Source organism: Sciurus vulgaris (genome assembly GCF_902686455.1).
Source record: "Sciurus vulgaris genome assembly, chromosome: 2".
In the NCBI taxonomy this organism is placed as follows: Eukaryota; Metazoa; Chordata; class Mammalia; order Rodentia; family Sciuridae; genus Sciurus; species Sciurus vulgaris.
The window spans coordinates 148,864,133-148,891,938 of NC_136462.1; the positions used below are offsets into that span (position 1 = coordinate 148,864,133).

Sequence of the window (27,806 nt, forward strand, 5' to 3'; positions counted from 1 at the left end):
AGAATCACATGATTATTTCAATAGATGCAGAAAAAGCATTTGATAAAATACAGCACCCCTTCATGCTCAAAACACTAGAAAAAATAGGGATAGTGGGAACATTCCTTAACATTGTAAAGGCCATTTATGCTAAGCCCATGGCTAATATCATTCTAAATGGTGAAAAACTGAAAGCATTCCCCCTAAAAACTGGAACAAGACAGGGATGCCCTCTTTCACCACTTCTATTCAACATCGTTCTTGAGACTGTGGCCAGAGCAATTAGACAAACCAAAGAGATTAAAGGGATACGAATTGGGAAAGAAGAACTCAAACTATCCCTGTTCGCTGATGACATGATTATATATTTAGAGGAACCTGGAAATTCCACCAGAAAACTCTTAGAACTCATAAGTGAATTCAGTAAAGTAGCAGGTTACAAGATCAATGTCCATAAATCCGACGCATTTTTATACATAAGTGATGAATCTTCAGAAAGAGAAATTAGGAAAACTACCCCATTCACAATAGCCTCGAAAAAAATAAAATACTTGAGAATCAATCTCACAAAAGAGGTGAAAGACCTCTACAATGAGAACTATACAACACTAAAGAAAGAAATTAAAGAACACCTTAGAAGATGGAAAGATCTTCCATGTTCTTGGATAGGAAGAATTAATATTGTCAAAATGGCCATACTACCTAAAGTGCTATACAAATTCAATGCAATTCCAATTAAAATCCCAATGATGTACCTTACAGAAATAGAGCAAGCAATTATGAAATTCATCTGGAAGAATAAGAAACCCAGAATAGCTAAAGCAATACTTAGGAGGAAGAGTGAAACAGGGGGTATTGCAACACCAGATCTTCAACTCTACTACAAAGCAATAGTAACAAAAACGGCATGGTATTGGTACCAAAATAGAAAGGTAGATCAATGGTATAGATAGAGGACATGGACACAAAGCCAAATAAATACAATTTTCTCATACTAGACAAAGGTGCCAAAAATATGCAATGGAGAAAAGATAGCCTCTTCAACAAATGGTGCTGGGAGAATTGGAAATCCATATGCAACAGAATGAAACTAAACCCATATCTCTCACCATGCACGAAACTAAACTCAAAATGGATTAAGGACCTCGGAATCAGACCAGAGACCCTGCAGATTATAGAAGAAAAAGTAGGTCCAAATCTTCACCTTGTTGGTCTAGGATCAGACTTCCTTAACAGGACTCCCATAGCACAAGAAATAAAAGCTAGAATCAACCACTGGGATAGATTCAAACTAAAAAGCTTTCTCTCAGCAAAGGAAACTATCAGCAATGCGAAGAAAGAGCCTACAGAATGGGAGAATATCTTTGCCAATCATACTTCAGATAGAGCACTAATTTCCAGAATCTATAAAGAACTCAAAAAACTTTACTCCAAGAATTCAAATAATCCAGTCAACAAATGGGCTAAGGAAATGAATAGACACTTCACAGAAGAAGATCTACAAGCAATCAACAAACATATGGAAAAATGTTCAACATCTCTAGTAATAAGAGAAATGCAAATCAAAACCACCCTAAGATTCCATCTCACCCCAATTAGAATGGCGATTATCAAGAATACGAGCAACAACAGGTGTTGGCGAGGATGTGGGGAGAAAGGTACACTCATACATTGCTGGTGGGGCTGCAAATTAGTGCAGCCACTTTGGAAAGCAGTGTGGAGATTCCTTAGAAAACTTGGAACGGACCCGCCATTTGACCCAGCTATCCCACTCCTTGGCCTATACCCAAAGGACTTAAAATCAGCATACTACAGAGACACAGCCACATCAATGTTCATAGCTGCTCAATTCACAATAGCCAGACTGTGGAACCAACCTAGATGCCCTTCAATTGATGAGTGGATAAAGAAACTGTGGTATATATATACAATGGAATACTACTCAGCCATAAAGAATGATAAAATTATGGCATGTGCAGGCAAATGGATGAAATTGGAGAATATCATGCTAAGTGAGATAAGCCAATCTCAAAAAGCCAAAGGACAAATGATATCGCTAATAAGTGGAGGATGACACATAATGGGGGGGAGGGAAGGGTTAGTGTTAGGGTTAGAGTTAGGGTTAGGGAGGGGGGCAAGTATGGAGGAAGGAAGTACTGTATAGAGGGTAAAGAGAGGTGGGAGGGGTGGGGGGAAGGGAAAAAATAACAGAATGAATCAAACAACATTACTCTATGTAAATTTATGATTACACAAATGGTATGCCTTTACGCCATGTACAAACAGAGAAACAACATGTATCCCATTTGTTTACAATAGAAAAAAAAACAAAAACAAAAAAAAATAAAAATAAAAATAAAAATAATGATATAAATACACAAACCTTCTCTGGAGTAACATATAGAAGTTTTATAATTGGATCTTTTTTTGATAATTGGAGATAAATACTTGTAGCTTCTGAGTCAGTCTTATCACCTGTCAGATATGTAGCTGGAATCTAAGTGTAAAAGTAACAAACATTTAAATTTTATACATTAATCTGACAAAATCCTATTTACCTTTAGGTCTTACAAGTATTTTATAAGTCATATCAGACCTATCAGAGGAAATGTATCTCACTATAATAACAAATAATCAGGCACACATTTTAGAAAAACCCTATTAAGCATAACTCACAACAGTCTTCCCAGTGCTTACTACCTTTTCTTTACTTGTTTTACTTTTCATATTTGTAAATAAGACAAATATGAATTTAGTATTCAAGAGATTTGAGTCCTATGTCTGGCTATATTAATATGAAGAATTTAGTAGAATGCAGTTATAAACTTCCTTAAACTCAGTCATGAGGAAAAAGGACATATGTATGTGAGCATGCATACATGCATGCTTTTCAAGACACAATGGAAAGAGAACCATGCTCACTTATTCATAGTAAAAAGAGAAATCCCCTTATACTAGTAAAAAAAAAATTATACTAGTAAAATATAGATTAAAAGCTCTTATTAAAATAAATCTCAAAAAAGAATAAAATCAGATTGAAATTACACACCATTATACCAGAATTTTCAAATGCTTATGTTTATCTATACAACTTAATTGTTGTGCTTTATTATTAAAATTCATGAATTATTTAATAAAAAAGTTATCTAGCATACTGAAATATAATTATTTTGAAGGTATACTTTTATTAGTATTCTTATGTTATAACTTACATCCAGGGAAGTCAGTTTTTGGACTTGATCTACTATGAGTGATCTTAAGGGAGAAATGACAATAGTGACCCCAGGAGAAACACAGGCAGGCAGTTGGTAACACAAACTTTTACCACCTCCTAAAAGAGAAATAACAAAAAAAAAAATCTGTCAGCAAGACTATACTTTCAAGGATCATTTCTATAATGTATTACTACAGAAGTTTCTCTGATCATGTAGAGTGCTGATAAAATAAATCCTATACAATCATGCTACATATTGTTTCATAAAGTGTTCTAATATCCTAAACCAAAAATCTTTCAGCTTCTATCTTGAGAGAATGAAGGTAAAAGTTACAAGGGACATCACATATAATAATTAAAATAGTTGACAGGATATCAAGTGATATCATTCGTGGTCCAACAATTTGCTGGACCAAATGAGCCAAAATATCACGCAATTAATTAATTAATTTTGGTCCTGAGACTGAACCCAGGGACACTTTACCACTGAGCTACATCCTCATTCCTTCTCGTTTTTTACTGGAAATGTTCTCCTTAAGTTGCTTAAGGCCTTGCTAAGTTGCTGAGGCTGGCTTTGAAAAGGCAATTTAAATAAAGCATAAAAATGTCTTTTAGGACTTCTTATATAGGCACATGTAAGAGCAAAAGCATGATCAGGGCAAAAAAACTTAAATACAATGGAACTGCTTAAAAGGTCTACCTGGGGCATTTAAACACAGCAAGTGTTTATTTCTAGAAAAATAAGGGATCTCTGAAAACCATGATTCTAGGATTAAAGTAATTACTTCCTATATAAAATTTATTATTTTTATAAAATTTATTTTTAAGAACTAGAATATAATAAAATATACAAAACCAAAAACCAAAAAAACATGGTTCAGTATTTCTCTGATTATCCAGAAGTTACTTCCACGATATCAGCTTTTTTAAACCATTATGAGCCTTCTGACACCAACTGTCACAGCTCAAACTCCTAGTACTCTCATCAGGAGAATAGTCCCAATCTTTCTTTGAAATAAAAGGAAAAACTACATTTGTATGTACTAACAGAAGATGAAAAGGAATTTCAAAACCAATACAATTCTTGCAGTGTCACTCTTGTTCGCATCAAGAGGACAGTAAGTACACACTGTTTTTTGTTTTTTGCTTGTGTGCTGGAGATGGTGTGATAACAAGGCACCTGTGCTAGGCAACTGCTCCAGCGCAAAGTACGCATTTCAAAGTAACTAAAATGATTATGCAGCATTTAATTTTCAATTTTACCTATCTATTAATGGCAGAGGCTGGTGCTGCAATTTTAGGACTTCAGCTTTTTTCAAACTATATTTTATATTCCTTCTTTTTCATATAAATAGTAAGTTAATTTCATTTTGGAATACATGTGGAAATGTCAAGAAAACAGGATACTGAGAATAAAGAGACCTGCTTATTAGTTTATTTTGTTGTATGAACTTAGACATGCTATTTAACCTTACTAAATTTTATCATTTGTAAAACATACTAGATCAGTACTTAAAAAAATTTTGTCTCAAAGAAACCTTATTTGAAATGTGTGTGCGTGTGTGTGTGTGCACGTGCACACATGTGTGAATGAAGAGGTTGAAATTAAGGAAGAACCTTAATTTACTTTGTTTTTTTGCACTGCCAAGGGTCCAACTCAATGCCTTGCACATGCTAGGCAAGCATTCTGCCCCTGAGCTACACCATCAGCCCACAGAGAGGACCTTAAAACCCTAAAGGACCACAGAAACCTCTGAGAATCAGTGGATTAGATCATGCCAGGGTCCTTTCCAGTGATAGAGTTTTCAAGTAAATTAAGGGTGAAGTAGAAGGCAGAGCGACCAACATGTTAATAAAATCTGAAATGCTGATTATGAAGCTAATATCAATTAAATTTCAAAATCAGTTTGAATAAATTCAGATGCACACTCAACATTACATAATAATGTTAACAATAACTAACCTGCTAAAGGTCATAACAAGGCAAGCAAATAACAGAGAGGACTCCAAGTTCTCCCTACTTCCTACCTAACACCTTATTTCATATTCTTATGTGGATGGCTATAAATCACTGGATGGCTGTTATAAGCTTTACGAATGCAACAAAATGTCCTGGACTTTTCAAAACTGGAGCCAAGAAAAAAACAGCATTAAATGCTCTTTAATCCTCATGACACTGTGAAGCAAGAACTTTATTATTTATCCCCATCATATACAAAGGAAATGGGTCAAGGAGGTGAAGTGCCATGCCCACGGTCACACTGCTCATAAGCAGCAGAGCTGTACTTTAATCCCAGGCCACTACACCAAACCTGATGATCTTAACCACCATGTAACACAAGACTATATCAAAGAAACTACCAGAAATGGTTCTGGTCTTTTTTTTTTTTTTTTAGTTGAAAATGGACACAAAACCATTCATTCATTCATTCATTCATTCATTCATTCATTCATTTATTATGTGGTGTTGAGGATAGAACTCAGTACCCCACATGTGCTAAGCAAGAACTTTCCTACTGAGTCACAACCCCAGTGCTGGTTCTAGTCTTTGACAGTGATTTTTTTTGTTCATTTCCAGGCTTATTTAGATTAGAAAAAAACAAAAATTCTAGATCAAACCAATGTAATGAACTTTGAGTTAAAAACGGGAGCGATGACACAAGCCTGTAATCCCAGTCATTTGGGAGTCTGAGGCAAAACTCCAAGTTCAAGACCTGCCTGGGCAACTTAGAGACTTTGTCTCCAAAAACAAAGAAAGAAAGAAACAAATAAATAATAATAAAAATTTTAAGGGCTGGGGATGTAGCTCAGTGGTAAGCACCCCTGGCTTCAACTCCCCGTACCTGTCCTCCTATAAACACACACAAAGAAAAAAAGAAAAAAGATCTTAAAGGGCTACAAACTTTATCCTGTCAACAACTAGAACAGATAGGAGGTGGAACACTTTCTTACTATGGCATGGGAGGTTAAGAAGTCCCGGAATGATAGAAATACTGTGTAGGTGTTCTTTTTATGTCTATTAAAGAGCTTTCATTTAACATGTGCCAATGGATTCCTGCCAATTTATATCTAAAAATACATACCAGTGGGCATTAGGATAAAGCAGTCTTCACCAAGCAGTGCAGCATTGATCGCCTCTAGTTGATTAGTTCTAAAATTATGCAGGCCAAACTTTTTATGAAAAATCTTCATCATTTCTTTTGTATGAGGAAAACTAAGACCTTGGAAGCGCTCGTGTTTCAGATTTTTGGAGGCTAAATTCTGCGCCAAGTTGTCTACAAAAAAAAAAAAAAAAAAAAAAAAAAAAATCAACATTAAGAAAAATCAGTGCATTAAGATAACAACCGTTTTAGCATTTACCCTTCCCCCTGCAGGATCACTGTACACCTAGTTCTCTCCAGCACACCTTAACTGCTCACATGGTTTCCTTCTCAACAAATCTCAGGAAATTCCTTTTTTTTTTTGGTACTGGGGATTTAACCCAGGGGTGCTTTAGTACTAAGCCACACCCCCAGCCCTTTTTTATGTTTTAATTTGAGAAAGGGTCTCACTGAGTTGCTTAGAGCCTCGCTAAGTTGCTGAGGCTGGCGCTGAACTTGCGATCCTCCTGCCTCAGCCTCCTGAGTCCTTGGGGTTACAGGCACATGTTGCCATGCCTGGCTTTCAGAAAATTCTTAAGGGAACAAATCAATTCTTTTATTGACTTCTACAGTGCCTATCCTTACTATTTATTCCCTTTCTCTTCTTCCTTGACCTTTTAATCTTGAGTTTTTCCTTCTTGCTGCATTTTTATGTTTTGTGATCCTGAGGCATAAGCCCAGGGGTCATACATGCTAGGCCAACAGTCTCCTGAACTACATCGCCAGCCCTCCTGAAGATTAAGCCACAATCTTCAACAGCGCTATCTCCTGAACCCCTCTATTGGATTTACGTTCCCTTTTCTGGTTCTAATTTATTTTCTTGTCGCTTAAATTTGGGAGGGTTCCAGATTCCTGGGTCTGGGCTCTTTACACATTCTTTTCTGGAATTTTCCTAGTTCTATGATCTTAAATAACCTACATGCACAGAGAATGCCTAGATGTCTCCTAACACCCTCCCAAGTTCCCATCCTGCACCATCTATACTTGTCTGCAAGATATTTCTACCTGAATGACTTACCAACAACAAGTCTTAAAATAACCCTCCTCAGCTTTTCTCCAATCTGACTCTGCCTCCTGACTCCCCTATTTCTGTGAATGGTGTCATAGTTTTCGTAGTCACCAGGACCTGAAAACTCAAGAGTCATCTGAACTTCTCAGATTCTTCTTTTCACAATGTTTCTCACATCCACTTCTGGCTCTGCATCCTTGATGTGGCAACTCTGGCTCAGTAGTGAACAAAGGTTCTCATGCCAGCTCTGGCAGCTACCTTCACCCCAACACTCAACTGTTTCAAAGATAATTGCAAACACCAAGTATGACACATTCTAACATACCAAAATAAACCCATTAATGACTATTTTAAAGGTCAATGGCATAACTGCAAGAACAACCTCCGAGGTATTAAGTCATCAATGGCAAAAATAGGGAGGCTGTAGTTTATAAAACTGCACATGTACACTTGCTTCAGTTAAAAAGCACTGTCTCATAACTTTATAGGGCTGATGTAAAGTTTTAGAATTAATTTTGGCTTTATTCTGGATCTTTAAAGTAGCTAATTCACTCCTCCAAAAACTCCTCTCATTAAAGTGTTAGCTCCAAGAAGGGAGGAACTATTTGTTATCCATCTTTATAGTATTACTGGAACCTAGCACAGTACATGACATATTGTGAGCACTCAACAAATACTTCTTGAATGAATAAAAAGATTCTAGGCCCAAAGAAGTAATCTGATTCTTTAAGAAATTTCTGACTTCATATCCATTTTATTTTTTGGGTAATGGGGATTGAACTCAGGGGCACTGGACCCTAATTTGTATTTTATTTAGAGACAGGGTCTCACTGAGTTGCTTTGTGCCTCTCTTTTGCCAAGTCTGGCTTTGAACTTGTGATCCTCCTGCCTCAGTCTCCCAAGCTGCTGGGAACACAGGTGTGTGTCACTGTGCCCAGCTCCATATCCTCTTTAGATCACCTATATTTTAAGATATAAAATATATCTTTCTCATCAATATTTCTCATCAATCAAGAATTCAAAAAACTACATACATTTTTAACATATAAATTCTTCTTTTCTTTATGCCCATAAAAATTTGACCCTTATGAGCTTTATTGTTTTAGGGACTAAAAATGTTAAAGGCAAAGCACATTTGTAAATGACTTTAGAGCTTTACTACAATAGGTTATAATTACACATTTTATAAAACTACAGCTGCTACAGAGACAAAAGAGCATCTTGCTTTTGAAATTGTGATTTGTAATGCATATTATCAGTAGAAATTTGCATAGAAACAATGTAGTTTTCAGGCAATGATGACTTTTGCTGGGTTTTTTTCTTAGACAATTCCTATTTTGGACAGTTTTGTTTTCCTATAATATTTAAGCATTCAATTTATTTTAAACTTACCAGTGTGATTTTGAATTGACTCTGAAAAGCTTTTATTTTGAGCAGTAGATGCCACTGGAAAACAGTTTGTCTTGGCTGAAGAAATCTTTTCTGAAACTGATTTAATTGGTCCACCTTCCTTGATAGGGTGATAGGCAGCTGTGGAAGATTTGCTGGCTGTTAAATTATGCATTATATTTTCCCACTCCTCATCATCATCAAAGTCATCTATGTCAAAATTATCAATATCATAGGAAGCCTGGATTTCTCCTTCTAAGTCATTTTTTGAAGCAGTGTTTTTGTTCTGATCTTTTATAGCCGTGCTTGTAAGAACATTTCCTGGGAAATAAGAGCTTTCATTTCTTTTTTCTATCCTTGGTGTTTCAGCCCAGTTGCCACTTACAAAGGACTTCTGTAAATGGGAAGTGAATAACGGTCTTTCAAAGAGATTCTTCGAGGTGGCTGAAGATTCTTTCTTCTCTGGGGTGGTGGTCAGTAAATATTCCCCAGTGGAAAGAGAATTTGAGGGAAGGTGTGGAAAATTTAACTCTTTAACAGAATTTCCCGTAAGGCAGGAATCAGCCTCCACTGTGTTACCAAGTGAAGCAGGTCTGTGTCTCCACACTGAACCAAAAAGACTGACATCATTTCTATTAAAATCTGTTTCAGTTAGGAGTTTCCTTCTGAAGAGAGCAAAGAGAACAACAGTCAATGTAAGTAGTTTACTATGGTAGGTCACAAAAGTTTATCTTCAGTTTTCAACCCAAATAGAAATTGTAGCAAAATATATCCTCTTTTCTCCAGTCTCAAAAATTTGAATACACATGTAAAAGGAATGGTTTGAAAAGCAAAACAAATTTAAAACACAGTGACATGACGATTATCCTTATGTAACTCCCAGGTCAGAAAGGCTGGCCCCGGCCCTATGCTTTTTTTAATTTTTTTTAAGAGTGGTAGAAATGCATTCAGATATTTTTTCAGAATGAGAAAAATCAAGATACCTTATATTCCGCTGTTGAAGCAGCTCATTCCCACAATTCAAAGCTTTCATTTCATCAACAGGAATTGTATCAACTAATTTACAGATGTGGTCCATCACAAGAAAAAGCTGCTGCTGTAGATTTATCTGTCTAGCTGGAAAACAATTATGTTGTTAATATTTTTCCTTGAAAACAATAGACTTAAGACTTTAAAAGTCACACATATAAAATGTCAAACAGTATAAAAATGAGACCATAAACAGCTATATAGTATCCTAACATCTGCCTGTGATTTGAGATCAGATTATCTCTAATGAGAGCTCATAACTGTTTTCATTTAATTTCATGATAATAATACATCTCTTAAGGTAGCAAGGTCAATAGAAGATACAAAGGTTTATCAATTCACTATGATTTTTTGACTAATTACATATATAAATGTCATTATATATAGGTAAGGGCTGGACAGGCAAGAGCCCGACTTGTTTTGGCCTGCCTGATGTCCAGGCTTCCCTTGAACACTCACAGCATGGTACCTGGATTTTTTTGGAGGCCTCCTCTGTCCTACTCCTTCAGTGAGCATCTGGTATAAGGAAGCTCAAGGAGAATGAGCTCTGGAAATCTTTCAACTTTCACTGAGAAAGAGGACCTCTTTTCAACAACCCCAAAATGCTGCTGGTGGTCATCTCTGCTATCACTCAGGGAAGGACAGCTTACGAATAAAACCCACACAAAGGAAAGCAGAAAATAGAGAAGAAACAGAATGGAATATGGCTGAGATGACGAGATGGGACAGAAGAGTGGAGAGAAAAGGCAAGTAAGTGTATGGGAGAAAACATGATGAAAACATTTGGAATTCAACCAACAAGCTTCACAGACTTTTTAAAAAAATTTTATTTTTATTAAGTCATATAACTAGGGAATAGAATTTAAAAGGAGTTGAGGTTCTGGATAAAGGATGAAAAACAGTCAGGGTAGCAATGGGAAGCAAAGAAGATGTTGCTCCATCTCAAGGGCTTGTGATACGTAGGAGAAAAAAAAATCAGTTTGGGGGGCTCTAGGGGAAATGGTATTTTCAGGGTACCAAGAAAGAAAAGTATAAAATGTTCAAAGAAGAGAATGAGGCCACAGAGGCTATGGCCAATAGCAGTAGCTATTGGTGAAAACTTTGAAGGGTAGGAAGAAGAGGAGGAGAGGAAGAGAGGACAGAACTGGGGAGAACAGAACAGTGTGGAGACAACCATCTATGTGAGAATGATGTGGGAAATTTGGTTTCTACTGGTGACTGTGAGGAAATAGGGATGTGAGACATGAGATGGTAAAAGTAAAACTGCTCAATTCCTGCATCACTTGTGTTTTCTACGCAAGGAGAATGAGTATCAGATTGGAAAGAAGAGAATGAGTACTGGTCTGAAGGTACTGAAAGTCAAGACAGGCTCAAAGACAGATATAAGTACTTAGTGACTGGGAAGGAGCTCAGGTCTCCCTGCCAGACACATTACACCTCAGACTACACAGGGAATCCATAAGCAAGATCTCAGAGCCCCTGTTGCTGATATACGAGGCATTCAGTGAATAAGAGAGTTGATGAAAAATGAAGGTAGACATTGCTTTTTAATTTTCAAAAAAATATTGAAGGTGATTGCCAAAAGTTATAGGCTGGTGATCTTAATGTCAATTCAAGGTAAAATTCTAGAATATCTTTTCAAATGGCTGCTCACAAAGCTCTAAAAAGTAGAAGCGATTATGGAGTTAGCATAAAAGAAAAGCAGCCTTCATAATGTGTTACCATCTTTGAAAGAATTACTAGACTGGCAGATAACAATAGCCACCATTTATAGAAGGTCAAAAATTACCCAGCAAGGTAGACATTATTCTCCTCATTTTAGAGAAGAAAAAGTTGAGGTCCAGAAAAGTTTAACTAGTTTGTCACAGTCACACAGTCAGGAATAGATAGGTTTCTCCTGTAGGTAGAAACTCTACCTACTCTAGAGCTGATGCCCATCCATTCCTTCTTGCTGCTACAGACTTTGACCTTTTTGAATTAAGACCTTGAGTCTTTTGCATTCCATGGAAAAGGAAGGTAATATAATCTGAAGGTAGATATGTAACTAGTTGAACAGGAAGTGGTGATGAATGGCTTAATGTCAACTAAGAAGAGTCCTCTAGTGGCATTCTGTAGGGCCCTGTCAATGCCCCTATCCTAGGAATAATTTTATCAGTGAAACTTAATGATACAGAGACAAACAGTGCAGTAGCTATCAATGTAAGCTCGAGAGCCTCAAGATTGCTGGGTTGAATCCTAGCTCTGCTGCTATCTAATTCTGTGAACACGTGTAATTATTTAACTCTCCTGTACCTTAGATTCCTTAAATGTACGAGGGAGATAAAAGAACTATCTCCAAGGGTTGGTGTAAGGTCTAAATTAGTGCTGAGAAGATCAGATATTTCAGGAACATCTCTAACAATAAATTCAGAGACCAAAATAAAAAACATGGAGCATACAGAACAGAAAACACTACACACACATGCACGTACACAGATCCCATAAGAAAAAGTTCAGCATCTGTCAAACAAGAGTATTGTGTTTCACAAAAATATCCTGAGAACAAAAATAGCTCTGGGAAGTAGAACTGATAAAAATGAAAAATTTCATAGAAAAGTTAGATAAAACAGAGAAAATCTCCTAAAAAGCAGACAACCAAGAGATAAAAGATAAGGTAATTAATGGATGTCTAACATCCAAATAATAGAAATTCTAGGAAGATTCAAAGAGAAGAAAAAGAAAATAAAAAGAAATAATATCAGAAAAACTTACAGAATAGAAGTACACAAATTTCTAGAACAAAAGTGCCTCTGGCAGCTGGTTGCAGTGGCACACACCTATAATCCTAGAGGCTAAGGCAGGAAGCTAATCCAGGAGGCTAAGGCAGGAGGATCAAGGTCAGCCTCAGTAATTTAGCAAAACCCTGTCTCAAAATAAAAAAATAAAAAAAGAAGGGTGGGAGGTGGGGAAGGGAGGGAGGAATTCCTGGGGAGTGATATTGGCCAAATTATTTCGTTATATTGTGTATTGCATGTAAGTACAAACATGTAACAACAAATTCCATTAATATATACAACTATCACACATTAATAAAAAAAATGTGAGGGGAAAAAAAGATCTTTCCCCCATCTTTTAATCACCATAAAAAAGTTTAAAAATAATAAAAGAAAAGAAGAAGAAAGTGTCTTGGGAAGAAATCAAGGGTGGAAAAGGGGACTGCTATTTTTCAAAGACTTATGGAACTACTGGATTATTTATACTAGATATTTAATAGAAAAGTTTTAAAAAATGAGGCATGTGTGGCAGTGTACAGTTATAATCCCAGCTATTTAGGAGGCTGAGGCAGGAGGATTCCAAGTTTAATACCAGTCTCAGCGATTTAGTGAGACTCTCTCAAAATAATATTTAAAAATGTTGGAGATGTAGCTCAGTGGTATAGCATTTCCTTAGCATATGCAAGGCCCTGGACTCAAAAATCCTCAGTACCACTACCCTGCACTCCCTCCCCGCAAAGACAAGCAAAATCTCTCAGAAATGATTGAAGCCAATAAGCAAAAAGTGTAAAATTTTAAATAAACATCAAGACCAAATCCAGAGTATATATAAGGGAGAACCAGGAGGATGAAAGGTCTACAAACTAGTATCTATAAAAGATTCAGTAATAGATTGGGGGAAGAGGGACTTCTAAGAGTTCCTCTATATTTACCTCACAAGGATTAAAGTTATAGGAAGGTAAACTCAGGATATGTAAAATGATTTTTTTTTTTTTAACGAGCAGTATTTTCAAGATAGAGAATGAATCTTGTGAGACTATGAGCTTATGTGTGTTTAAGAAAATGCTGGTTAACCAATGAGCAGGAATGATTCGATGATATTAGAACAAAAGGCACAATAAATTAGCCATTACAGCCACAGGATGAAAATACAATCTTTGTTTTCAAAAGTAAGTAGCTGAAATATGTGATATGTCTAAATTATATTTTGTACCATCACAGTCTTTACTGGTTTCTGGATTGGGCTCCTGAGTAGTCATCTTCTCTGTTTTCGACAAAAGGTTTTTTGATGTGCTGAGAATATCCCTCTCTCTGTCAGAGGCATCAAGATCCTTTAACATACTTAAAAAAAAAAAAAAAAAGTTAAACCAATCATACTGTAGACTTGACCAAATAAATATATTATTTTTCTCCTAATATTTTTCTTTTTCTTGATACTGAGGATTAAACCCAGGGGCACGTAACCACTGAGTCACATCCCCTAAAAACCTTCTTAGTTTTTATTTTGAGACAAAGTCTTGCTAAGTTGCTTAGGGTCTCCCTAAATTGCTGAGGCTGTCTTGGAACCTGCCATCCTTCTGCCTCAGCTCCCCAAGCCACCACAGGCATGCACCACCACATCCAGCTCCCCTAACATTTTTCTACAACTGGTCAGAGAGTATGCAATAGAGAAGACAAACTATTTTATGTCTTCTGTATTCTAAAGCCTCTTTAGCTGGTCCTCAAAGTCTTCCATTTTCTGGTCCCAATACTTTTCAACTTTCATCTCCAATTATAACCTTTTAGTAACACCAGGCTCCAATCACACTGTACCATTTATATTCCTTACAAATCCTGTATTGTCTATTTTAGGGATTTTGCCTCTGTTCTCTCGATTTAAAAAACCTGCCATCCTAAACTCTTTGTACCAAATCATATCTCATCTGTTCTCATAGGTTTGGCCCAAGTGTTACTTCTATTTTCCCCAGAAAGTGGTTATTAACATTTCTCTCTTCTGAGATTCCAAAGCACTTTATCTGGACTTCTTATGTAATGCCAATATGTATATATGTATGTATGTATGTATGTATGTATGTGTGTATGTAATTATTTCACACAGAATATCCAAAAATGTGTAAACTATAAGCATGATCAGTGTAACTGGATAAAAAAATACTTTAAAAATAACAAAATAAATTAGAACTGGGTGTTAAAAAGAGGATACTGTGGAAACTCAAGGAAAGATAACACTTTCTAGAGTTTGAGAAGTCTTGTTGAGGAGATGGGATTTGAGAAAAACTTCAATGATAGGCATAGGAAGAGTGACAGACTATGAAGGAAAGATTTAAAAAAGGACATCTGTTCACTTGATATCCAGGAATCAACTACATTTTCCTAAAGCAGGATTTCAAAATGCAATTTTCTAACTAAATCAAAATAGTGATGAATAACTTTTTATATTGCTTTTCAAATAATAACATATAATAAAAGGTCATATTTTTAGCAATTCTTTCTTATTGGCTTGACTCATTAGGTTCATTGGAACTCTGGGCTATTACAACAGTGTAATTGGAGATAAAACTGAAGAAGGAAGTGGTGGCATGCCTGCAGTCCCAGACATTCTCAGAGGCTGAGGCAGGAGGATTACTTGAGTCCAGGAATTAAAGGTCAACCGGGGCAACACAGCAAGACCTTGTCTCTTCAAAAGAAAACAAAAACAAACAAAAAACATAGCTGAAAAAAAGGTAATTTGAGGCCAGAAGATGAAGAATTTTTAGGGCCAGCTAAATAGGTTTTGAAATAGAGATAAACACATAATCCTCTTTACTGTTATATACTGTCTGTCCATTCAACCTCTGAAATTCAGGGGTTACAATCAGCATTAAAAAATAAAAGAGGAAAAAAAAATGCACATAACTTTTAAATGTATACTATACCTAAAATATCATTTGAGGAAATTCTATAAGTTTTACAATAAAAACAAATATGTATACTAGATTATAATAGAAAATTTAAAGACAATCAACCTTGTAAATAGTCATTTTCCAATTGTCAAAAGTCTAGGTAGGGGCTGGGGTTATAGCTCAGTTGGTAGAGTGCTTGCCTCCCAAGCACAAGGCCCTGGGTTCAATCCCCAGCACTGCAAAAAAAAAAAAAGGCTAGGTAAAGCCATTTAAGGCATTACAACTCAGTAAATTACAAAGTCATTAAAAGGAATAAAAAATATGTAGCAATATGGAATATGCAAAGAAGTAGAATATGGAATTATAGTTACAGTTTGAATACAACAATGCAAAAATTCAAACATACATAGAGAAGGAGCAAAACCATGGATAAAGAAGATGGTTTGTTCGAATTGTGGAACTACAAATATTTCTTCTCTCTTATTTAAAATCTTTATTAAAGTAGCTACAATGTCATTTGTGCAATACACATTTTTTTAATAAAGAAAAAAGCCAGGGTTCAACAAGGAATCAGGATGGCACAGGAGAAAGCACTATATTGGATCTTTGTCCATTCGCCATCAAATATTTCATCCCGGACAATTAATTGCCTGTTCCTCCCAGAGCCTCAGCTGTTTCACCTGTTAAATGGGAGTTCTGATTTAAAGTCCAGACCATATGTGAACTTTTGCTCTGTTTTGTAATTTTCTATACTTCTGTCTGAATTTCTACCAGAAAGGAAGACAGGAGGGAAGTTCTTATGATTCTTTAGTTTTGTCATCAAATGGTAACCACACTTAAATCTCTCTCTCCTCTTCAAACACATCAGCTAAAGAACAAACCAGGAGAACTAACTGAGGTCATACATAAAACATCTCATTTCTTTCCTAGTTAAAATGATATACTATAGGGATCTATTTCTCATCAAAATATTGGCTAAATAATATAGCGTATACTCCACTATTCAAATGAACTGTGATTTCAATTGGAGGAAGATGGTAATAATGTTAATTAGCAATTTATGCTATCAAGGAACCACATGGAGTATCTATTTTTGCCTTAATATTACCAATAAACAATTGTGTCACTAATTTGTCAAAATTCAGTAAATGACAAATACAATGATCAATTCTCTCTTAGAGGATTAAAAATGTAATGTTATATATTGACTTATTCCCAAACAATGCATTAACTTTATGTAATTTCAAGTCCAGGAGTTTAGAAATATGTTTTTTGGAATATAGTTCTCATGTCAAAATCAACTATATAGACAGGCTACATACATACATACATACATATACTTGTAATCCCAGCCTCTCAGGAGGTTGAGGCAGGAGGATTGCAAGTTCCAGGGTAGTCTCAGCAACTTAGTGAGGCCCTAACTCAAAATTAAAAACAAACTACCTAAAAATTTTTTGGCTGGGCATGGTGGCACACACATGTAATCCCAGTGGCTGGGGAGGCTGAGGCAGGAGAACTGAGAGTTCAAAGCCAATCCCAGCAAAAGCGTGGCACTAAGCAACTCAGTGAGACCCTGTCTCTAAATAAAATACAAAATAGGGCTGGGGATGTGGCTCAGTGGTCGAGTGCCCCTGAGTTCATCTCAGGTACCAAAAAAAATTTTCTTTTGAGGTCCCATGTAATTAGCCAGAATGAGACTTTACATCATAAGAACACTACTAATTGCCAGGTTGGGTGCAATATACCTGCAATCCTGGTGACTAGGCTAAGACAGGAGGATCACAAATTTAAGGTCAGCCCTGGCAACTTAGTGAGAGCCTGCCTCAAAATAAAATATAAAAAGGACTGGGGATGCAACTGAGTGGTTCAGCACCGCTTGAATTCAATTCCCAGTATCTGCCCCCCACCAAAAAAAGACTACTAATAACTTAATGTATAAATGGGGATTTTCTGATGCTTTCATTTGGACGTGGTTTGGCTTTGTATTTATGATCCTCCTGAGTAGGTGGGATTACCAGTATGTGCCAAGGTGCCCAGCTCTTAAGATCACATTTGATTTTACTTTCTCTCGTTCCCCATGTCTAAACTCAAATCCTTTCAGCTCTACTTCTTTTTCTTGAGATATGGGAATTGAACTCAGTGGTGCTTTACCACTGAGTTTAGCCCTTTTTGTTTTTATTTTAAGACAGGGTCTTGTTAAGTTGCAGAGACTGGCCTTGAACTTGTAATCCTCCTGCCTCAGCCACTTTAGTTTACAGACCTGTGACACTGTGTCCACCTTTTTAAAATCTGCCTTTTTTTGATAGTACTGGGGGTCAAACCCAGGACCTTGCACATGCTAGGCAATATCTCACTTCCTCTATAATAGAGTTTCTGAATCTCAGCACAATTGTTATTTTTGGTCAGGTATTCTTTGTGGTTGGGGGCTGCTGTCCTATGTATTCTTTTTGGCAGCATAGCAACATCCCTGCTCTCTACCCACTAGACAGCAACAGCACCACCTCTCCAAGTTGTGACAACCAAAATATCTCCAGATAACAGCAAATGTCTCTGGCTGGAGAGTGGAGAGTGTGGAGATTTAGTTTGACACAACCTCAGTTTTCTGGGTCCTGCTGTCCACGAGTGCTCTTTAGTAACACTGATCTATTTCCCCATGTACTTTCCCAGCACACTATAAATCAACAAAACCATCAGAGTGATATGTGTAGCTTTACCACAGGACCCTGGTACCATCAGTGCCAAGAATGTGCCCAACTTATTATTTTTTAGTTGTAGATGGACACAATACCTTTATTTATTTTTATGTGGTACTGAGTATCAAACTCAGTTCCTCACACGTGCTAGGCAAGGGCTCTACCACTGAGCTACAACCCCAGCAGGGTGACCAACTTCTTTAATATTAGCTTGAGATAAACCAAGTACATTCCAGCTTGGCTGAAAGTCATGTTTATTCTGATCACTATATGAGCCCCTTCTTGCTGACCCAAACTGCAGGGATCCAGTAGTCACGCTGTTGCCCTTTATCATGCTTCTGTCATGCTCTGTGCAATCCGGATCTGTCTCTCTCTCTCTTCTATCTCAAGTACAAAATACGTTTATGTAGAAATGGTAATACATAACTAAGTTATATTATTTAAAGCATCCAGAAAGAATGTTTACTGATCATTAGCTAGTTTACCTAAAGCTTTTCAAAGAGGAAGAAGCACCAGAAATAATTTCTTCTTCTGGAGAAGGTGGAACAAAATCTATGTCATAATCATCATCATCAAGCTCAATACATGGAACCTTCTCAGTTGAACATAATTCAACTTCTTCCACATTTTTCTTCTTTTCATCATTATCTAAGGTAAAACAGTTGATAAACATAGGCTATTTTAATAATTAATGAGACAAAAAACTAGGCATGAGCATTTACAAGCGAATGCTTTGGACAAGTTATAAATAATCACACCACTCTATACAGGAGTCCTCTCATTCCACACGGGAATATTTGCTGATTTTTTTATAAATAATTAGTGAGTCACTGGATTAAGTCCAATGTATGCTGGATTGAGGTAGAAGATTTGCTTAGGGATTTTTATGCCTGTCTCCAGTTAAATTATGAAAGTCATGCTCAGCATCAGCATTTTCATCTTTCTGTTTTTCACTCATATTTAAATAAGGGTAATATGCAGCAAAAAGTCTAATAGCTCAAACACTGTTGCCTTTACAGATAAACAGCCTCTACTTTATCATGAAAACTTCCTAGTTATTTAAGTATCTTTTAGACTCAACTGAGTATCACATAGTGCTCTCTAGTTTACCTATCACCAAGTGTTCTCTTCAGAAATAGAAATGCAGTTGATCATAGTTTCACTTATTATCACTTTTCAGTTCTCTCTTACCTTACAGCAACCTGTAAGGGATTCAAATATAAAAAAAATTTTACTCTTGAGGCATGGTGGTGCATACCCGTATTTCTAGGGAGGCTGAGGCAGAAGGGTTGCTTGAGTCTAGAAGTTTGGGGACCAGTCTGGGCAACATAGCAGGATCTTTCTCTTTAAAAAACTTTTTTTTTTTTTTTTTTTTTTTAGTGTAATATTTACAAAGTTAGGACATTTTGGACATCTAATAACTAAGACCTATCCAGAAAATACTTTGAATGTAATTTATAATATAGCCACATACTGCATGATGTTTTGGTCAACAACAGACTACATACAGGATGGTGGTCCTGTAAGATTAAAATGAGATATATTGTGTCATGGTACAACTTATTTCTCATGTGTTTATGGTGATGAGTACTGTGCATCATACCTGATATAATGATAATAAACATCTGTTACTGGTTGGTTTATGTGTTTACTATATTATACCTTTCTTTTTGAGACAAGGTTTCACTAAATTACCCAGGCTGGCCTCTATATCATATTTTTACAATGTTTTCTATATTTAGTATTTTTAGATGCACAAATATTAAGCACTACAGTTACAATCATCTATAGTAGTAAGTCCAGTAGCATGCTGTACAGGTTTGTGCCTAGGAGCTACAGGCTACTCCTAGGTGTGTAGCAGGCTGTACCGTTTGGGTTTGTGTAAATTTCCTCTATGATGGTTGCATAACAATGAACTGGTTTAATGATACATTTCTTAGAATATATTGTCATTAAGTGTGCCTGGCTACCCTTTAGCAGCATGATTAGATCATATTATACATCAATATTTGGTGTATTATTTATGGCAACAAGCCCTTAAGGAATTACATATGTAGAAAAGGAATTATATATGTAGAAAGGCTTAGTTTCACTTTCCAGTTCTATCAGTAACCAGTCATTTTAACCTTGGTGGACCTTATTTTCTTCATGTATAAATTCACAGACCTGCCTGTGGTGTTAATATGAAAATCACATTAGCAGAATAAAACTTTCTAATTCATCAGTATGTCCTGCCTCAAGAATGCAGTCAACAGATTATTCAACAAGCATCTCAATAGGTCCTAAAGTCCTTAAGGATAAAAGCTCTATCTATTCTCACTACTGTTCCCAATGCTTAGTTTTAAATAAAAAAAAAACAAAAATATAGTCAACGTAACTGTAAACTAATTGATAAAATAACTTTTACCTTGTTCATTTCTCAAATGGGTTTTCAAAGAGTAACTTTCCTGAGTATCTTCATTTATAAGCGCTTCAGAAATGGGGTCATCGTCGATGCAGATCACACCACTCCTTAACCATTCTGAGTCACCCTTCTGGTCCTTAGCCAGATCAACTCGCTGGCTTTCAGAGGAGGAGGGAGTTAAATCAGTTTTTACTGTATTTGTTTTTTGAGGCTGTAGTTTTATAAAGTTTCTCTTAGCCTTTTTTGATTTCTGAGCAGTGCTTACTCTAACGAAGTGATTTTTGTGTGGTGTAGCAAATGCTTTTGAAGTCGCTGAAGTATCAAAATCATCCATATCATCCCAATCATTGATAATGCTGAAAGAATCTGATGAAGAACTAAATTCTAATCTCTTGAAAGCAGCATTGAGGGGGTTCTTTATAGCTGGTGTGTTCTGGGTAGTACACAAAACTTCCTGTGGAATCTGCAATGTATCTGGCAATAATGGTTTTGAACTAGTAGCCTTGGTTTGCTGTCCTGCTGGAACATTTTTAAAGAAATTGTTGATTGTGTTCTGCTGATTTGTGATGTGGGACAAAGACTCATTGAAGGAAAAGGCCTCTGACACATTCACATCTTTATCATTTAACACAGGCGTTTTTGCTACAGATACGCTAGTTGCAGAAGCTACAGATGCATTGTTATCTGAAGATGTTTTCTTCTTAAAAGTAAAACCTCTGAAAAATAATGGAAAAACTCAATGAGATAAATTCATTAGTTGTTGGTGCTAGGGACTGACCCAGGGCTTCTCATGTGCTAGCAGGCTTTCTACAACTGAGTTACAACCCCAACCCCTAGATGAATTCTACAAACCCACTCACTCTACAATACTCTATTTTTTTTTTTTTTTTTTTACTAATTAATGACAAGTTATATTAGTTACATTACAAGTGGGAAAAAAATGTATGTCCCTCTGTGATTTTAAAATTTATTAGGTAACAAGTTATAATTTGTATGCTGATTCTTCTTATTCAGAGGCTAATTATTCGGTTTTGAGAGATTCCCAGGCCATTTCCACACTTTATTCTCAGGCTACTAGCCCTAGCACTTCTATAAGGAAGTAACAGCGTATGTGAAAAGAGACTCAAATGTGGCTACTTTTTGCTACTCTGATAAAAATGTCAAGGGAAAAAGAATTATAAACAACTAGCTCTGCTGAGATCTGAAGAAGTAAAGAGGCAGGAGTCCTGACTATCTGCTGGATTTAATGGCACAAAAGTCTATAGTAACTTTACACTCAAGTACCCAGAACAGTGTCTGTAAATGGTGAGGGCACAGTATATAATAAAAATTATTGTTGGGAATTTAGAGTATAGTTTACAAAACTGAAGAGCTGTAGTTTCATTATACTCTCTTTTGGAAATGGAAAGAAATTATATTAAAATATTATATACCTAGTTTTAAAACTTTACAAGAAAATTCATTATTACTTCCTTATTGAGCAAGTATAATGTACCAGGAACTGTGCAAAGGTGCTGCATAATTATTACTTGATGCTGCTAAATTAATGCTACCATCAATTTGCAAAATGGGAAAAATCACTGAACCTCTCAGCTTAATTTCCTCATACGTACAAATAAGAAGTTGAAAGACAAGAGATCTTACTTATAGGACATGTGGTGCCTATGACAGCAAAACGGTCAATATACTTACGAAGATTTTGGTTTTGAAACACTTAATTTATTATTAAGTTTTCTGGCTGAGTGACGCTCTAGTTGCTCCTGTAGATTATTTAGAGGGACAGCAGCCATGATCCTAAATGGTGAGGAGGGAAAAATGTCAGTGAACTTAGAAACTTTACATTAGTCACAATATTTATTGAGAGAAAGGCCTTGATTCAAACAGGCATTGTTCCTATACCCAAGTAATGACTTTTTTTTTTTGGGGGGGGGGGTGGCCAACAGAATGTTTTGATATTTACATTTGGTGACATTTAAAATATATAATCTTTAACCAAATGAAGGCTCACATGAATAAGAAAATTACCTATTTTCCCCCATCTTCCTCCATACACACTAAAATTAACACGATAGCTATTAGAATACCACCACCAATGAGTGCAAAGGTTTACCAGCAAGATACCATGCTTTATAATCATCTGGTTTCAACCTAAAAGAATGCTTCTACAAGCACATTTACATCCTTGTGTAACAAACTGTAGTGGTACTGAGCTATTATTGCCCAGGATAATGTACAGCTCAAGGCACCTTAAAATTACTGGAGTTAGCTGGGTGTGCTGAGGATGCCTGTAATCCCAGGGACTCAGGTGGCTGAGGCAGAAGGATCACAAGGTTGAGGCCAGCCTCAGCAACTTATTGAGGCCCAAAGCAACTCAGTGAGATCCTGTCTCAAAATAAAAAATAAAAAGGGCTGGAGATGTGGCTCAGTGGTAAAGTGCCCAGGGTTCGAACCTAGATGAAAGAAAGAGAGAGAGGAAGGAATGTTGGGTTGTAATCTATGTATAGGAAGACATTTTAATTTTAGCTATAGTTATAACCCCTTTTCCCACTCTATTTTTTCTTTCTTTTTTTTTTCCTTCCTTCCTTCCACAGGGCCTAGGCAAGTACTCTAAAACTGAGTTACATCTCTAGCCCTTCCCACTCTATCTTTACCACAAACCTACTTTTATTTTTATGCCATGTATTTTAGAAGGATTAAATAATACTAGATGACATTAGTGAAAATATGAAGTTTTGCATAAATTGCATTTCACTCATTAATTATTAAAATAACCTGTTTTCAAAGAAATGATAAATGTTCAAGGTGATGGACATGCTAATTACCCTGTTTGATCAATTACCCTGTTCAATATTTCTCCAAATATCACACTGTACCCTATAAATATGTACATCAGTATCAAATTCCAAACATAAATAACCTATGTTTATCAACTGTTTTAATTTAGAGGATAGTGAAAAGAAGCTGAATTGTACTCACTTGAGGAAACTCACATTGAGTTGGATGAGGATGAGTATGGTACAGAGTTCCTCCTACCTTCTCCAGAAGAATTATTTCTTCTGCTGTTTCTTCAAGATGCTTTAGGTAATAAAGGTAATTATTTAATAAACACTGAGTAACTCACCTTGGTATGTGAATTAGATCTCAATAAAGTTATTACCAAAAATTTTAAAAAGTAGTCAGGAAAGTATCACGAACCCCTACATACCTATCACCCAGATTCATCAATTATCAAATGCATCCAATATTAACCTACACACACACACTCCACCATTCTAGAAGCCCACCTATGAAAAGGGTGACATTTAAATTTAGTCATACCTTCTTCATTCATTAGCTGGAATACTCTTATCAGTTTCACAATAAGTTCCCTGCTGCAACCAATTTTTTTCCAGTACCACTAAGAAATCACAGATTAAACATGTTATGTATGTTTCAGTCCAATAGTTAAGGTATTTGAGAAAGTGTTTCATGGAGGGTCAGCGGGAGCATTTCAGGTAGGCTCTTTAGTCCTTATGCCATAACCGTAGTTGTCTTAGTCAGATTCCTTACTATATGGTATGAAAAGATGTTCTACGCTCATCTTGTACATTTTTTTACCCCAGGCTTGGAATCAGTCACTTCCAGTTCCTTTTATTGGAGAATAGTATTTCAAGACTACAATCCATGTGTTTCCTTTTTGTTTCTCAGTACTAGGAATGGAAACCAGGGGTGCTCTACCACTGAGCTACACCCCTGGCCCTTTTTACTTTTTGCTTTGAGACAGGGTCTCACTGAGTTGCTGAAGCTGGCCTCAATCTTATGATCCTCTCACCTCAGCCTCCCAAGTCACTGGGATTACAGGCATTTACTACTATGCCTGAACCTATGTTTACTGATAAACCTCTCCATTTTAAAAAAAAGTGCTGGGAACTGAATCCAGAACCTCACTCATGCTAGGCAAGCACTCATTACTGAGCTACATCTCCGCCCTTAAAGAAATTAATATATTTTAAAACTGACACATATTAATTGTACATATTATGAGGTACATCATGGCATTTCAATACATGTATGCAAAGTATAAGGACATCAGACAGAAGTATCTTTCACCTCAGACACATCATTTCTTTGCAATCAGATCATTTAAAATTCCCTATTTTTGAGACATTCAATTGTTGTCAACCAGTTATCCTACTGTGCTATAGAGTATTAGAAGTTATTCCTCCTTTCCAACTACACCCCTGTACCCATTAACTATTCTCTCTCTCTCACCCAACACCTTTCCTGGCTCTGATAACCATTCTATACTCTACTTCTTTCAAATCAACTTTAGCTTCCATCTATATGTGAGAACATGGCAATGTTTTTTTCTGTGTCTGACTTATCTCATGTATGTCCTCCAATTCCATCTATGTTACTACAAATGACAGCATTTAGTTTTTTTCTATGGCTGAATAATACTTCATTGGGCAAATTATACCACATTTTCTTTAAACATTCATCCACTGATGGACACCAAAGTTGATTCCATATCCCAGCTGTGAACAGTCCTGCAACGTTTACTGAGTGCATATGTCTCTTCAACATACTGATTTCATTTTCTTTGGATATACATGCAGTAGTGGGATTGTTGGATCATGTAGTAGTTCTATTTCTAGTGTTTTGAGGAAACTCCATATTGTTTTCCCTGGTGGTTATTTTCATCACATTTCTAACCAATTGTATGTGAGAGTTCCTCTTTCTCTGGATCCTAATTAATATGTTATTTTTTTGTCTTCATGATAATAGTCTAACAGGAGTAAGATGATATAGCAGTGTAATTTAGATTTGCATTTCCCTGATAACTTGTGATGTTGGGCATTTTTTCATATTTGTTGGCCGTCTGTGTGTGTGTGTGTGTGTGTATATATACATCCTCTTTTGAAAAATGTATGTTCAGGTGATTTGTTCATTTTTAAATGGGAATATTTGTCTTTCTTTGCTGCTGAGTTCCTTACATATTCTGGAAATTAATCCCTTGTCAGATAGGTAATTTGCAAATATTTTCTCCCATTCTGTATGTTGTATCTTCACTCTTGATTATTTCCTTTGTTGTACAGAAACTTTCTAGTTTGATATAATCCCTCTGGTCAAATTTTGCTTTTGCTGCCTGTGCTTTTGGGATCATATCCAAAAAATCTCTGCCCATACCAATGTACTGGAGCGTCTTCCCTGTATTTTCTTCTAATAGTTTCGAAGTTTCAGGTCTTACATATAAGTCTTTGACCATTTTGAGTTAATTTTTGTATATGGCAAGGAATAAAGATCTAACTTCTTTCTTCTGTAAGTGGCTATTCAGTTTCCCCAGTACCACTCTTTTTTTTTTTTTTTCCAGCACCATCTATTGCAGACTTTTCTTTCTCCAATGTACACGCTTGCTACCTTTGTCAAAAATCAGTTGGCTGTAAGTGTGTGAATTTCTAGGTCCTTTATTCTGTTCCATTGGTCTATGTGTTTATGCCAATAACATTGTTTTGATTACTATAGCTTCATAAGTATATTGTGAAGTCAGGTATCACAATGCCTCCACTTTGTTGTTCTTGCTCAGGACTGCTTTGGGTATTTAAGGTCTTTTGTGGTTCCATATGAATTTTGTGACTGCCCCCCTTGCTTTTTCCCTAACTCTGTGAAGAATATCATTGGTATTTTACTAGGAATTGCATTGAATCTGTACATCACTTTGAACAGTATGACATTTTAACAATATTAAGTATTCTATTCCATAAGTATGGGATGCTTTTCCAGTTTTTGATGTTCTCAAAATTTCTTTTTTTAAGTGTTCTGTAATTTTCATTGTAGAGATCATTAACTTCCTTGACAAAATTTATTTGTGTGTGTGTGAAAGGGAGGGAGTGGGGGGGAAAGCGCTCTCTCGCTTGTGAATGGGGCTGCTTGCTTTATCAGTAATTTTGTTATTGGTATATAAAAAAGCTACAAGTTAAATACTTAGTGAATTGACTTTAGTGAATTCATTCATCAGGTCTAACACTTTTTTGTACACACCTTTGCCCCATGAGGCAGGGTCTTGCTGTGTTTCCAGGATGGACTTTAATTCCTAGGCTCAAGTAATCCTCCCAACTGAAACTCCTGAGTAGCTGTGTATAGGTGCACAAAACTGCCCAACTCACCTCCCCATTTTAAAAACACCGGTCTTTTATTGAAGCATGCTGTCTCTAGGGTCCTGTCCAATGTGAAAGTCTTTCCCAACATAAATGATAGAGTAAACTCAGACTATTGCCCTCTCAGAATTTCAACATCAGACAAGCAGACTGCTGACAAAGAGGCAGAAATACAAACACTTTCAGCCTTCAGACACTAAGCAGAACAAAAGGGTCCATGGCATCATTCCTTACAGTTTTCGATATTCCTCCCACATCTTATTTATTTTCAGATCAAAATCAGCCATGGTATTCTAATAAAAGAGATTTTCTATATTATATCACAGCATGATTTTGTATGTATATTTACTCATCCCAGTAATATATTTGATTAACTATCTCATTACTATAGTGATACATTATGGATTCATGCGTTCCAGCCTTTGCTCTAGGAGTACCTTTCCCGAGTTTTAAAATGTACTACTTTTTGGGTATTACTCCAGCCATAGTCCTAATCCAAAGCATGGTAGTCAACATAGAATTTTCCTACCAAAATCCTTCAATGGGAATGCTTTCAAGAAGTTGGTGAGCACTGAGAAGCAATAGGGTATGTCCAGGGTACAAATTCTATTAAAATATTAATAAAATTATTTGAAACACATAAAAGCTTTTCACCCCAAACACAAAAATCAATGATAAAATTAAAGAAGAAAAATTCACTGAAAACAAATAAATTGAGACTAGTGAAAAGTGAAAAGCTTCACAATACTAAAGAAAAGGAAGAGGGCTGGGGAGATAGCTCAGCTGGTAGAGTGCTTGCCTCACAAGCACAAGGCTCTGAGTTTGGTCCCCAGTACTGCCAAAAAAAAAAAAAGGAAGAAAGTAAGGAGAACACAGAAACTTAAAAAATAAAACTCTGAATTAGACTTACCACAAGAATCATAAGTACAACTTGGAAAATGATTAAAATTTTCTTTTATATATAGGAAAGAAGTTATGCCATTGTAATAGAAATAAGCAAAAAGCTGATTCAATAATACAAAAAATGTAATAAGTAAAACAAACCAAGCTATAAAAATATATCCATACATAGAAAGAAAAAAAATAAATCAGTAAAAAGATGGTATGAAAGAATGATCATCTAGAGCTTGAATTTAAATACACACACACACATACAGCAAGAGACTCCTTGGAATAG

At 36.1% G+C, this 27,806-nt stretch overlaps 1 protein-coding gene across 3 annotated transcripts in view; it reads right to left on the reverse strand.

The window, feature by feature from the left end:
* BLM (BLM RecQ like helicase) overlaps nt 1–23,486 on the reverse strand; it is a gene marked incomplete at its 5' end in the record, with an annotated part of 85,589 nt that extends 62,103 nt beyond the window's left edge. For 2 of the 3 annotated variants that reach the window (XM_079126793.1, XM_079126794.1), the window contains 9 exons: nt 2,363–2,476; nt 3,192–3,310; nt 6,277–6,468; nt 8,735–9,396; nt 9,715–9,847; nt 13,727–13,854; nt 18,574–18,736; nt 20,496–21,208; nt 22,185–23,486. In XM_079126793.1, the coding sequence (XP_078982919.1) occupies nt 2,363–2,476; nt 3,192–3,310; nt 6,277–6,468; nt 8,735–9,396; nt 9,715–9,847; nt 13,727–13,854; nt 18,574–18,736; nt 20,496–21,208; nt 22,185–22,282 (2,322 nt within the window). The remainder of the gene's footprint in view (nt 1–2,362; nt 2,477–3,191; nt 3,311–6,276; nt 6,469–8,734; nt 9,397–9,714; nt 9,848–13,726; nt 13,855–18,573; nt 18,737–20,495; nt 21,209–22,184) is intronic. The other variant, XM_079126792.1, reaches the window with a different exon arrangement.
* Between the last annotated feature and the right edge of the window lie 4,320 nt (nt 23,487–27,806).